The sequence below is a fragment of the Mchenga conophoros genome, linkage group LG3, assembly GCF_057382185.1.
Source record: "Mchenga conophoros isolate Kocher_MC1m ecotype Shallow Benthic linkage group LG3, M_conophoros_male_GT1.1, whole genome shotgun sequence".
Taxonomy (NCBI): Eukaryota; Metazoa; Chordata; class Actinopteri; order Cichliformes; family Cichlidae; genus Mchenga; species Mchenga conophoros.
In genome coordinates this window covers 22,427,961-22,441,739 of record NC_140528.1, presented here as the reverse complement: position 1 = coordinate 22,441,739, position 13,779 = coordinate 22,427,961, and the positions used below count along the sequence as shown (strand labels likewise).

At 41.2% G+C, this 13,779-nt stretch overlaps 1 protein-coding gene across 1 annotated transcript in view; it reads right to left on the bottom strand.

The window, feature by feature from the left end:
* Positions 1 to 13,779, bottom strand: part of LOC146577704 (ribonuclease inhibitor-like) — a 68,930-nt gene that overhangs the window by 45,433 nt on the left and 9,718 nt on the right. The window contains exons 2-4 of the mRNA XM_085267699.1: positions 13,541 to 13,717; positions 3,718 to 3,894; positions 351 to 527 (exon numbers count right to left, since the gene is read on the bottom strand). Of these exons, the coding sequence (XP_085123825.1) occupies positions 351 to 527; positions 3,718 to 3,894; positions 13,541 to 13,717 (531 nt within the window). The remainder of the gene's footprint in view (positions 1 to 350; positions 528 to 3,717; positions 3,895 to 13,540; positions 13,718 to 13,779) is intronic.

Below are 13,779 nucleotides of genomic sequence, written 5' to 3'. Positions count from 1 at the left end.
GGACTGTGTTTTGGATGATGTGTGTATGTTTGTGTTGGACTGCTGTCTGTAAAGCAAACGCACATTTTGCTTTGGATTTCAGTGTCAGACACGACTTTAAGGTGGAATGAAAAGTTGGAGAGTTTCACAGTGAATTATCCAGTGGAGGATTTTTCTTCTTCTTTGAAGGTTTGAAATGTGAACATTGTTCTGCTGCAGTCAATGGACTAAACCAGAGAAGAAGAAAACAGACTTTACCATGAAGATCCTCAGTGTGGATCAGTATAATATCAGCCTGATGTCTGCAGTTTAGTGTCAGCACAACTTTCACATCATATTCATCTCAGCACAACTAAAACATGCTGACTGACCCCAGAGTTTCAAGTCCACATCCTGGACTCTCCAGGAAACCACACAGATGCTTCACTCCTGAATCCTCCAGCTTGTTGTTGTAGCTCAGGTCCAGCTCTCTCAGATGGGAGGGGTTGGACTTCAGTGCTGCTGCCAGATAATCACAGCTGATCTCTGACAAACCACAGCTCTCCAATCTGTATAAAGAATGAAAGATGTAAGTTTATTAGACAAAGTGTGAGCTTGAAATCATTCAGTGTTTCATCATCTGTTCAGAGCTGAAGAAGGTTCAGAATGTAGAAGTTTAGAAAATGGAAACTCCAAACAGCTGACAGAGTTCATACGCCTTTGTCAGGGTCAAATTCAAGCAAGACCATGTGAAAATTAAAACACATCATCCTAGGTGAACTTAAACACCTTTGTTCCCCTTTTGTTAAGACATAGAAAAGTACACCACACAAAAATACTGCAAAAGGAAACGGTCGCCTTATATACATAGTGTATAAACTCAAAATGCACATTTCACTTCAAATTAAGATTAAGGCTTTGAACAGATCACATAGTTCAGTTCAACATATAAGACTTTAAGAATGCACAAGCATCTACTTAAAATCTATTTAATTTATCATCCATGATATTATTTTGTACAATTCCAATGTATTTTGTTCATCTCCCTTAAATAAACAGGCAGTCTTAAAGTATGAAATATTCATATACAAACACATATAAATGTGTGTACTGTCTCAGTGGCTGATAGTACCCCACAGGCCTCAGTGTGAGCTTGAAGACATTTATAATGTTTAAGTAGTTTAATGTGCAGGTGCTGACGATAAACACATTTTGAATGAAAGCCGGGGAACTTTGGTAGCACAGAAACAAGTGGCTATTCTTTGTGACTATATGGATCACTCACAATACCATTATTTCACACAAAGGCACCAAATTAATACTCAAAAAAGCTGCAGCAATACACACAAATATAAACAGTACTTGGTGACAACTTTGCTTTTAGCCTTTAACCCTTCTTGACTACTTTTGATGTGGCCTCTATATTTTACCTTTAAAAACAGTTTATCTTGCCAATCTGTTATTTTCTCATTTTGACCAACTGTATCAGCACAATTTATCTAAATTCAGACAAAATTTAAAATACAAGTAGAAAGTGATATTTTGACTGTAAAAACCACACACATGTTTAACGAATCATCTTCATAACTTGAAATGCAAATAGAGATTGTACATTTTTAAAAATACGCACACGTTTTGCAAACAACAAAGTTATATGGTACTATTTACCAAAAAATGCAGCCAAGGCTCAGACGTTTTTCATATAATCATTTCAAACTATTTACAGAACAATCAGGTGTCAAACAATAGTTTGTGTCACTCTAACACATATGAGAACAGCACAGGGATAAACCTGCAGGTCTGACAGCAGGTGTGTCACTCAGCGTTTACACTGCAATCTGCCTTTGTTGGCTTTAAGGCAGCAACTGTGACGATCACTAGTAGAACTGACACACAAAACAAAACAACAGCTACACACTAAATACACAAGACAACAAACTAACTTGAGACCAAACACGGTAAACGTCACAAATCTCTCACGTATCAAAACTCTCTCTCTCTTTCGCTCACTCGCTCTCTCTTGCCGGTCACTCCTAAAACTTCCCCCTTTTGCTAAACAACCAAATGTCATGTTTCCATATCATTTTTGATTGGTCGACATGGTACATTTTCCCACCTATAGGGCTTTGGAGCGTGATGTCACGGGAGATGGGCCACGCCCCCTTCCGCCATGACAGTAGGCCAGCCAAAGGATACCATTTCAGCTATGGATCGTACGTGTTGTGTTGTCGGTTGCAACGTTAGATCACACGATCGTGAAGGCAAGAAGCTGGATAACGGGCTCTCTTTTCATCGTTTTCCATCCTGGAGGCAACGTGAGGGATCCCATGTATCCGATATTACTAAACAAAGACGTCAGGCTTGGATTGCAGCGGTGAGACGAGGGGATATCGAGTTCTCTGCAATCCCCAGCTTTTTGTTGGTTTGCTCACGGCATTTTCTTTCCGGTGAGTTCTAAATTAATTCATATCACTCTTGAAAGGCTTTTAGTGTTATTTTCAACATGCTGAGGTCATAGATAATGAGATAAAACATGCTAATGTGTGATGCTGCAGAACCACATCATGTCGACTGAGTAGCTTATGATTTGGCATTATTGCAGGCAAACCAGCATATGAAATGGATGTAACAAATCCAGACTGGGCACCAACACTGCACATGGGGCATGACGACATACCTGTATCAGACTCGGACCGGCACTCAAGGCGTACGCAACGGAAGCGAAAAAGAGCACCCATCGGAGGTAAACAACCCCCCCCTCTAAAAACATACTAAATTGCTATCACTGTACACTAATCCGCACATAACTTCCAGATGAATCACACACCTGTCATTGGAATATTGGTGTACATTTACCTTATGTCTAATTTTATCTTACAGGCTTTCGTTATGCAGCTGCAGAGTCTGAAGGTGTGCCCCGTGCAGAAGTGATTGATGAAGATCTGACAGAAGACCAACAGCAAAATCACAATGTCATGGAGGCAGTGGACAGCAGTTGTGTTGGACAAGTGGAGGTTGAGGTACCAGCTGCAAATGTGGATATACTGAAGAAATGTAAACCTTTTAAAATGATGACAGATTACAAACTCTCAGCTGTGTCTGTAATCAAACCTCTGTAACTTTGCTTCACTTCAGCAGCATCAGCTCATGTTCACATGTTGATTCATGGTTTGCTTCAGTTTTTGATGGACTGCAGAATATTTTGAAGGTTATCTGCTATAAAAAGCCAGAACAGGAAAATCTGCTTCATGTGTTTCTGTTTGATCCTCAGTGACTTTGACACAAAGGCCTCTGCTGTGATGATCACACCTCTGATCAAGTCTCACAGTGTCAGCTTTGTTTTTATACATATGGATATGTGCTGATAAATGATCAGAGTTATAATATTTCCCACTGTCTGCTGTGTGCCGTGACCTTTGACCTGCTAAAGACAGTCAGCTGTGGATTATTCATTGTTGTGTCTGATACTTAGAACTGTGAGGAAGAACACTACACAGTTCATCAGGGTCCCCTCTCTCTGAATCAGGAAAGGTGGGCAGGCCGCGTGTGGGCCGCGGGCCATACGTTGAGTCTCACTGTTTGAAATGTGAACATTGTTCTGCTGCAGTCAATGGACTAAACCAGAGAAGAAGAAAACAGACTTTACCATGAAGATCCTCAGTGTGGATCAGTATAATATCAGCCTGATGTCTGCAGTTTAGTGTCAGCACAACTTTCACATCATATTCATCTCAGCACAACTAAAACATGCTGACTGACCCCAGAGTTTCAAGTCCACATCCTGGACTCTCCAGGAAACCACACAGATGCTTCACTCCTGAATCCTGCAGCTTGTTGTTGTCACTCAGGTCCAGCTGTCTCAGATGGGAGGGGTTGGACTTCAGTGCTGCTGCCAGATAATCACAGCTGATCTCTGACAAACCACAGCCCCTCAATCTGTATAAAGAATGAAAGATGTAAGTTTATTAGACAAAGTGTGAGCTTGAAATCATTCAGTGTTTCATCATCTGTTCAGAGCTGAAGAAGGTTCAGAATGTAGAAGTTTAGAAAATGGAAACTCCAAACAGCTGAAGCCAACAGGAAGCAGCTTCAAACAAACACAACAAGAGAAAAAACTCTGAATGTTTCACATTAAAGTCGTACATTTATCATAAAAACAGGACAAAGACTTGAAAAAGTCGTGTTTTTCCTTCCAGGAACCACAAGGCTTCACTTTTAAAGGTGAAGTGTGAAAGAAATGGACATATTTGAAGTCCAACACCTTTTTCCAGTCACATTATTAAAGCAGACAAACTACAAGCTCATTTTCATTCCAACAAGTCATCTTCTGACCTGGACTAACAACACTGGTCTCTATGTGCAGCTGGCTGTGAGACCAGTGCTCAGGGAGCGTCTACAAAGTGCAACACTGAAAGAACATCGCACACTAGCTGTGTCCCAAAACGTCGGCTGCATCCTTCGGAGGACCCGGTATTCGCGGTCTACGTGGGCCGGGTCCTTCAAAGACCGAAAAGGCTGGAAGTGCGAGGCTGTGAAATGGGACGGTCTAGCCTTCAGATTTGCGTCACCGCTGTCTTTGTGGAGTTTAATAAACTCGGCCGTCTGCTCCTTGCTATCTAAAATATAACAGGACACTGGCGTAAATTCTCGACCGTCTCACACTTCTGTTTAATCAGTTTCCTGTTTAACGTTTATTCAGCTGTGTGAAAATCCCGGAGGAACTTTGATCTCAGCCAAACCGATTTACTCCGGAACAAATAAAACACAGAAAAAAGGCAAACAATTACATTTTTAAGTTATCCGAGTGACTTATATATCATGTTTAACCTGAGTAGCGAAAGAGCGGGGTCTGAAAACGATGAAGCCGGGCGTCCGCTGCTCTCGCCGGCTGGAGTGACCATTGAACCCCCCGGCTTGCTAGCGAGCGGGTGGGTAACAGACGTCTCCGAAAACGTCGGCACACTTTTGCAAATATGCGATGTCTTGATAAACCAAGCAGATATTTGAAGTTTACACAGCTACTTTCTCGCCTGACAATATGTTAAAAGTTTATTTTGTGACCCAGAAAGATTAATAAGAGTAATTTGAAAACTTAGTAGCTGCCGCCATTGTTGGCAGCTGAAATTTGGCTGGGCCGCGCTATGAATTCTGGGATATGGTGGGCCACGAAGGACACACCCGACGAATCCTTCAAATTCGGGGAAATGAAGGACGCATTTGTCGGGCACATTTGAAGGAGTCGACAAATACGGACAGCCTTCATCGCCTGGCTGTGACGTAATCGGCCTTCAAATGCAGCCTCTGGAGGATGCAGCCGACGTTTTGGGACACAGCTACTAATTTGCTTCCATCATCCAACCTGAAGAGGAAACAGAGACGCCTCCCCTTCAAAGTAAAAGCTGCTCCTTTTGGACACAGTATCAAAGAAAGTCTACAGTATAACATAGAAAAGACAGAACAAAGTTTTGGTTGTTTTTAAATTGTGCAGAAATGAAACTACACTAAGCTCAATTATGTGACAGACATTTCATCCCATGTCAGTTTGGCCTCATCCTGGGCCGGATTATCCAGCACACACTCTGACCACAGGCCCAGGGGCCACGCACAGCTGGGCTCCATCCAAGAGACAGCAAACAAACCAACACAATAATAAAAAGCACCATGTGATCTTCTTACATCTTCAAGACAAACATAGTAAAAACATGAGCATATTTGTTTCCTGATAAAATGATGTGACAGGTAGAACAGAGTAAAGTGGTGGTGTTACAGCCTTTCTCCCCTCTGCTGCCGAGGCTGTTAGTCTCTCCCAAACTCAGCTACAGGACTTCCAAATGAATGAAAGCAGCAGAAGTGGCTTTACAAATGAAAGAGGAAGAGGAGAAGAAGAGGAGAGGGAGGCCACCCTGACCATCACTCCAGCTGAAAACATCACACTTCCATTAAAGTTGGTGAGGAAATGTTGAGCAGGATGAGCTGCTGGCTAATCTGGAGGCTGTAGCAGCAGCTCACAGTCACAGTGGGTTTCCACTCATGAAAAAGCTCTGGCTGCTTCATTTCTCATCTCATATCAGAGACTTTAATGCTTCACTGAAGCTGTACTGTGATGCTTCCATATCCCAGTGAGGCCTCCATAATGATTTCAGCTGTTCTGTACACACACTGTGTGCCCTGTATGGCTCAAAGTCTCTGCAGCCTGTTTTTATCTGCTATCATCAGATCTTCATCATCCTCATTCACATCCCTCACACACTCTACAGCCTCATCAGCACTGACTTCATCTTCACTGACTGATGGAGCACAACATGAACCTGTGGAGGCTGAAACACTGTCCTGTCAAACATCTCCCCGTCACCACTCCACTTCTGTCAGCCTTTAAATGAACCCTGCTCAAGTCTGTCACTTCTGTTTGGAGCCAAACGAGGTTAAAGATTATGCCACTACATTCTTGTCTAGAAAATATTAAAGTGTATTTGGTGACACACAAAAAAGGGTAAAAGTATAGTTTGGGTCCACACATGTCCAAACCCTGGTGTGTAGGCCTACTTAGTATTGAGAAAAGCCCACTAAAAGAACGCCCACCAGACCAAAGCAATGGTGTTGACTTGATCAGCATTAACCCCGCCCCCTGACTTTGATGGGTGAAGCTGACAAATAAAATGTATTTATGAACAGCGATGCAGGGCCAGGAGTAGCAACGTGAATTAAATAAATACATCATTAAATAATTCATTAAATGTGTCAGTAAAATAATTAAAATAGAAAACAAACCAACAAAATATGTAATTAACTAATTTGAATTGTATATAAATACATAATGAATTATTTTAAATGAAATTAACCGATAATTCATTGTGATTTTGTTTTGTGTTTTGATGAGCTAATAATCAGCTCTCTTTTTCTCATTGTTGTTCTAAGCCGCTTATCCAAAGGTAAGGCACTACCTGTTGAATTATTTCCAAAGTGTGCCAAATTGGACATTACAAATTAAAGTCTACTCACTGAAATTACTGGGGAATGTCTGCTTTGATTTTGATGAGAATCTCATGACAGTACTGAGGATTTAATGCAGTTGGACTGCTAAAAATGATTGAATGCGGTTGGACCGCTAAAGGATTTAATACGGTTGGACCGTGGAAAGCAGTTGGACTGCTGAGTGATTTTAGTATATTAGGGAATTTGGTTATTGTTTGGGGTGGAGCCCGTATTGGTTATAAGGTTGGACCTGCTTCAGTCTTACACTTTTTTGGCTGTTTTACTGTTGTTCCAAAGTATTATAAATTATTCAAGAACGTCAGTTGGACTGATAGGAAGTGCAGTGCTCAGAGGTAACGCTTGCCAATGCCAAGGACGCTTAGGCATTGTCCTCGAAGAGGGATAGTCAGTTGGTCACTGTGGAGCTTGGGGCACTCCAGAATAACTAGGAGTTAGAGTCTCCTTACCGTTTGGAACGGTAGTCTGCGCTTTTTTGGCCAGCAGAAGTTGGACTTCGGGCGTGTAACTTTAACTTAAAACTTCGGGGTAAGCCTTGGCTGTGAAATGCCAAAAATAGAGCTTCAGGCAAAGTTTGGGTTGGTTGACGCTTTTAAATTGAGTTAGGGATTTTAGAGATGAGGCCAGAAACTGTTGGACAGATACTGGTTAATTGATCACAAAAAAGTTGGACTTTATCGGTTGGACCGTTAACTCAAATTTGTCGAAATTGTTTAGGCGCTAAAGCTGACAGATGTGACAGTGGTTGTAAATATAAGACGTCTTTGTAATATAAAATAAGAGATCTCTGTGTGAAAGGAGTCTGAGGCAGTGCTGGAGCTATTTTTAGACTATGTGTGTGTGAGTGTGAAAATGCAAATTAGTCAGCAGTGAACTGTTTAAACCACAGTTGGTTTTACAAATACTGCTGCAAACATTGTTGAGTGTGTGTTTAAGACGCCATTTATGTTCATTAGAGGGCTATAAATAAAGTTTTGAGTTGCCGTAGTGGATGTATAGTAATTGACTGAGTTTTGATATATAAATATAGTGAGTGCACTGTATATATTTAAGACTAACATATTACTTTTAGGAGTAACCTCTCATCAGCAATAAATGCTGGTGTGTTTTATTTTTTCTATTCTATGTGTGTGCTGTGAGAATTAATAGAGGTTTCAATTGTTTTCTTTGACTTGCTCTTTCTGATTATGAAAGGCATGTCTGAAATACTCTTAGGAAAGCGTGTTGTGAGTATATTCCTCAACTCTTGTCACAGTTTAAGTGTGTGAATGCTGTGAGTAGCAGGTTTTGAGTGATTGGGTGTGATTTGTACAAAATAATAAATAATAATAACACTATGAAAGTTGATAGTAGAGTGAGTGCAGAAGTGGAAGTGTGAGAGAAAAGGCGGTGTGTGTGTGAGACGATCTGACAAACGCAAAGAATTTAGTATATTTAGAAGTGTGTGCGTGAAATAAGGGTGAATTGTTTTAGATCAAGACTTAGTAAAACAAGAGTTTTATTAGCCTGTAAAAAAAACAAAACAGGAGAGATAGAAACAGAAAATATGGTTCTGAGCAGCTGCAAGGTTGACAGGAAATGGTGTGTGTGACAGGAACTTTGCATGCCCATAAAAGGAACTGACTGTGACAAGTGAGCACACAGAGAGAGAAACATACGAGTTAAACTCCAGGCAGATGAAGCAAATGGAGGTTTTAAGAAAAGAAATGAAAAGGATATTAATTGTATGCTTTAGTGTGTCAATACAGGTGGACTTCTTTCAACCTAGAATCTTGAGTACAAAACCATTGATTAACAGAATTGGGAGGAAAACAGGCCAGATTTTGGCTTAAAATTTTACAGCTTGACCTCCCACTTGTCCCGATCCTGAGAAGAAGCTCATAGGACAGTTAATCTCCTGATGAAGACCGACAGAACATCGTGGACTTCAAGAATTAACAGCAGGCAAAAGACAGTGCAACTGAAACTACACTGACGATACCAGCAGCAGCATGGAAGAAAAGCACGTGATGGAAAATGCACGGTGAACTGCAGGCTGGTAAGAACAGTGTGACATAACTGTTTAAAGACACTGAATGGGATATTTTGCCAGGCTGGGATTTAATCTAAAAGGAAAATACTGAAAAGAGCAACGGAGAAGAAACAGAGAAGAAACAGACTGTGTTTGCTGGGGATCACAAGACAACAAAGGACACTAAGAGAAGGGCACAGGGGCCAGTGGGAAGGTGAAGCCCAGACGAGTTCGACTGCGAGAATAGAGGGTACAATTATGTTGAAATTGAAGCCGGAACTCAGGATGGTTTAGGGATGTCCACGTCACAAACAAAGAGGTAAACAAAAAGAAGGTAAAATAAAGAGAGAAAATAACTGACAATTACATTAATGAATAGAAGACACACATACAGATATTACATAGATTTATTTTTAGGATAAAGGGGAGAGCTTATACGTAGAAATGACTTTTTATACATATTGCATTTTGTGCCTTTAAGGGAGTTGTGGCTCAATTCGTCTCTTGTGGGTCACGAGCCTTTGGCTAGCGCTATGATTAGCCAATCTACTGTGAGGATGATATGAGTTATTGAAGGATTGCACACGCTTACAGACACAGAGTCCATAAACACACATGACAGTATTGATTCCAGGCAAAAGGCCTCAAATTAATTTAGCGTTTAACTGAACTTGAGCTGGCCCTGTAACAAGTGACAGAAAAGAGGAACTGAATAGGAGTTTCTTGCTTTAGAGAAGGACCAAAGGAAGGAAAGCATATATTTTGGTTAAGTCTGATAAACTAGAATGAGAAGGTATTGTTACATCAAAGGAGCAAGATGAAATAAAAAGGCTGTACCAAAAACAGGTTATAACATAGGAAATGTGAGTTTTAAAATGAAGTTAGTGTTAACCAGAGATGGGCAGTAACGCGTCACTTGTAACGCGTTACTGTAATCTGATTACTTTTTTCAAGTAACAAGTAAGGGATTACTATTGCAAAATCGGTAATTAGATTACCGTTACTTTCCCGTAGGAACGCTGCGTTACTGCGTTACTAAAACCGTGATTTTTTTGCGAGAATGTCTCACGACAGTGACCTAAGCGAGTGCGCCGTTAGTGACAACAGCTGTGTGCAGATCAACAATGGATCATAAATCGATTGTGGGAGAGAGTATGAGCGTGCAGCGTTTAAAGCGTGGAAGTACTGACCTTACTTTGAGTTTGATTCCATAAAAAGTGACAGAAACATTAGTGTCCGTTGTGCGTGGGAAGAAAACCTTTTACAGCGGAAAAAAAACCCTAAACTTCCAAGCAAGCACCGAGTGCGCAACGACGTAATGGGAAATTCACAGAGAAACTCGCGGATTCTTCAACTGACCGCGGCACACCTGCACCAGGGTAAACCTCCACCTACCCCCAGTCCTGCTTTACAGGTCAAAACAGAGCAACAGGACCGCTGAGTCTTTGAGTTTATTTATTTTCTGCTGTGTTTTACTTGCATCTATTTGAAAGACTGAGTATAAACACAAAAAATATTTCATTTTATGTGCTGGAATGTGCAGAAAATAGGTTTCAATGTTAAACTAATTTATTCAAGTCAGAGAATGTTGCATATAATTCAATTTTTGCTTGATGCATAAAATTAAAAGATTAAAACTGATAAAACAAGTTTAAAAAAAGAGACTTTTCCATTTGATTACATTTTGTATGATGGATTATGCAGAAAAAGTAGAATTGGGCTGAAAGATCTATCGCTTTATCACCTCTTCAGGTTGTAAATCGTGTTTTTAAAAAGTAACTAAGTAACTAAGTAATTAATTACTTTTGAAAATAAGTAATCAGTAAAGTAACGGGATTACTTTTTTGGGGAAGTAATCAGTAATTAGTTACTGATTACTTTTTTCAAGTAACTTGACCAACACTGGTGTTAACACACAGGAGTTGTTTCAAGGCAGCGTTTAGCTGTGATAAAATGTATGCAGGAGTAATTGCTTATATGTTTAAACTTAATTGATTAAAGTGGTTGTTTTTTTTTGGATCTTTTAGTAGAATAGGCGCTTATAATGATTTTCTTGTGAAAGGAGATTCTAGGTCAGAGTGGAGGCCTTGCAGCAGCGAGACTTCTGTGTACAGGATGTTGATGATTAGATAAGGCAAGCGACAGGAAACGCATGCAGGGACGTGAAAGCAGCGTTTTAAGAGTTTTAAAATGATGAGTAACGTTGAAGAATATATATAAATACAAGTCAATAAGTCAAGAAGATAATTAGGATCAGGCTTTTGATTAAAGAGTCCCAAAGATGATAAGTTAGGGAGGTGCAGGTAAAGGTGTTTGGTTTGCTTTACAGAAGATCTCGGAGACCACAGGGGGGTGAGGATCCTGGAGGCCCGAGGCATGATGGACCACAAGAGAGGGACGCAGAAAAAACCTAATCTTACGCATGGAGTGTTCTCGAGGGGGAGCTGGTGTTTATTACTGGACCACTTAGATGACATGAGGTTGTCTGATTTGCTGAGCCAGAGGACGGCTAGAGAGGGTCAGAGCGGGAGTGGTGACCCCGATGTCCATGATGCCATGGATGGACATGGAAGCAGCTGAGTGGGCCGAGGAGTGACCCAACACAATGTATTGTGACCTCTGGTGTTCCAGAGGTCGAGAGAGGGAGTATTGAGATTGGAGAGATATTTTGCTGCTATTGTTAAAGGCTCATGTTCTCACTTAGATCATCGATTTCTACTTGCATTTCTTTCTGGGAAAAATGGGGATTACTTTGAAAACAGGAAGCATTTTCCCCAATAAGCAGCCCTGGATTAGTAAATCACTCCAACATGTTCTCAGGCAGAAGAAGCTGTCTTGTTATGAGGGAGAGAAGAAAAAGATGGAGGCACAGAAACTTGTTGAAAGAGAGATAAAGCAGCTAAAATCAGGTGTAAAAGTAAAGCAGAGGATGAGCTGAATAAAGGACACTCAAGGCTGGCTTGGAAAGGAATGAAGTCCATGGTGGGGATGCAGAACAAGGAGCAAAGATGAATGTGATGCTGAATCAGCAGAAGACTTGGACTCATTTGATTCCAGCTTTGATATCATTGATTTCAATGAAGAGCTTTGTGATTGTAGCAAAGGGCTGGTAGCTCTGAGAGTCCCACTGATGAGGTGTTTGTGTGGAAATCTCTTAGTGGGACCAAAGAGAGAAAAAGCCCTGGTCCTGATGCTGTGGGAGGGAAATGATTGAAGTGTGCTGTGAGGAACTGACTGGGAGGTTTTCACACATTTTCCAGTCCTCCTTGGAACAACAGGAAGTTCCCAGCATATGGAAACAAAGGTTAAGTGTCCTATGGCACTCAGTGATGATGGTGCTGTGGCCCCACCACCTCCACCTCTTTGTAAAGGAACTAACTGTAATCTGAAGCTTCAAATGGAACTAAGACTTCCTCCACTAGGTGGCAGTGTCTGATGAGAAAGTGTTAGTGGAGCTGGCCTGGAGTCAGAAACAGGAAGATGCAGGATTTGGGCTGAAATGGGGAAAAGTGGTTCGCACTAGTGCCTTAAAGCAAGAAGGTTGTAGGTTGAAGCTTGTTGGCCTTTCTGTGGAGGTTGGATGTTCTCCCACAGTCCAATGAAATGCTGCTTAGGTTCATTGGTGCTTCTAAATTGGCTGTAGGTGTGGATGTGAGAGAGTGCTTCTCTGTCTCTCTGTTGGCCCTGTGATGGACTGCTCACCTGTGCAGGTGGACCACGCCTCTTGCCCTATGACAGCTAGGGCACAGGCTGCAGCCCTGTGAGCCTAAGCTGAATAAACAGTTAGCAAAAATGATCCATAGATGGCCTGAAATCCCCCAGTTAGCAGTTTGGTAGATAGCTATGACATGCTAATCCCATCCAGCAGCTGTATTCTACCTGTAAGCTGATCCCTGCTGAGCCAAAGCACTTTTTCATATACAAATTACAACCTTTAATAGAAACCTATTGGTCAGCATCTTATTAGCCTGCTGTTAGCTTCATTCCACAGAAAACTGAGAGAAACTAACAGAGTTGATAAAGAATAAAGAGAAATGTGCTGATTTAAAGCCTTTGAAGTGCTTCAGATGATCTCTGTCCACTTCTGTCCACTCATTCATTCATGTAAGCTTTCTAATGCAGCTTTGATCTTCACAGTCTGCTTCATGAAACTCATTCTAACCCTGAATGTCAGAGTGTTCCTCCTTCTCTTTCCCATCATTCATGCTGGCAGTGGAGGAGATTTGGATGTTGGACTGTGTTTTGGATGATGTGTGTATGTTTGTGTTGGACTGCTGTCTGTAAAGCAAACGCACATTTTGCTTTGGATTTCAGTGTCAGACAGACTTTAAGGTGGAATGAAGAGTTGGAGAGTTTCACAGTGAATTATCCAGTGGAGGATTTTTCTTCTTCTTTGAAGGTTTGAAATGTGAACATTGTTCTGCTGCAGTCAATGGACTAAACCAGAGAAGAAGAAAACAGACTTTACCATGAAGATCCTCAGTGTGGATCAGTATAATATCAGCCTGATGTCTGCAGTTTAGTGTCAGCACAACTTTCACATCATATTCATCTCAGCACAACTAAAACATGCTGACTGACCTCAGAGTTTCAAGTCCACATCCTGGACTCTCCAGGAAACCACACAGATGCTTCACTCCTGAATCCTGCAGCTTGTAGTTGTCACTCAGCTCCAGCTGTCTCAGATGGGAGGGGTTGGACTTCAGTGCTGCTGCCAGATAATCACAGCTGATCTCTGACAAACCACAGTCCCTCAATCTGTATAAAGAATGAAAGATGTAAGTTTATTAGACAAAGTGTGAGCTTGAAATCATTCAGTG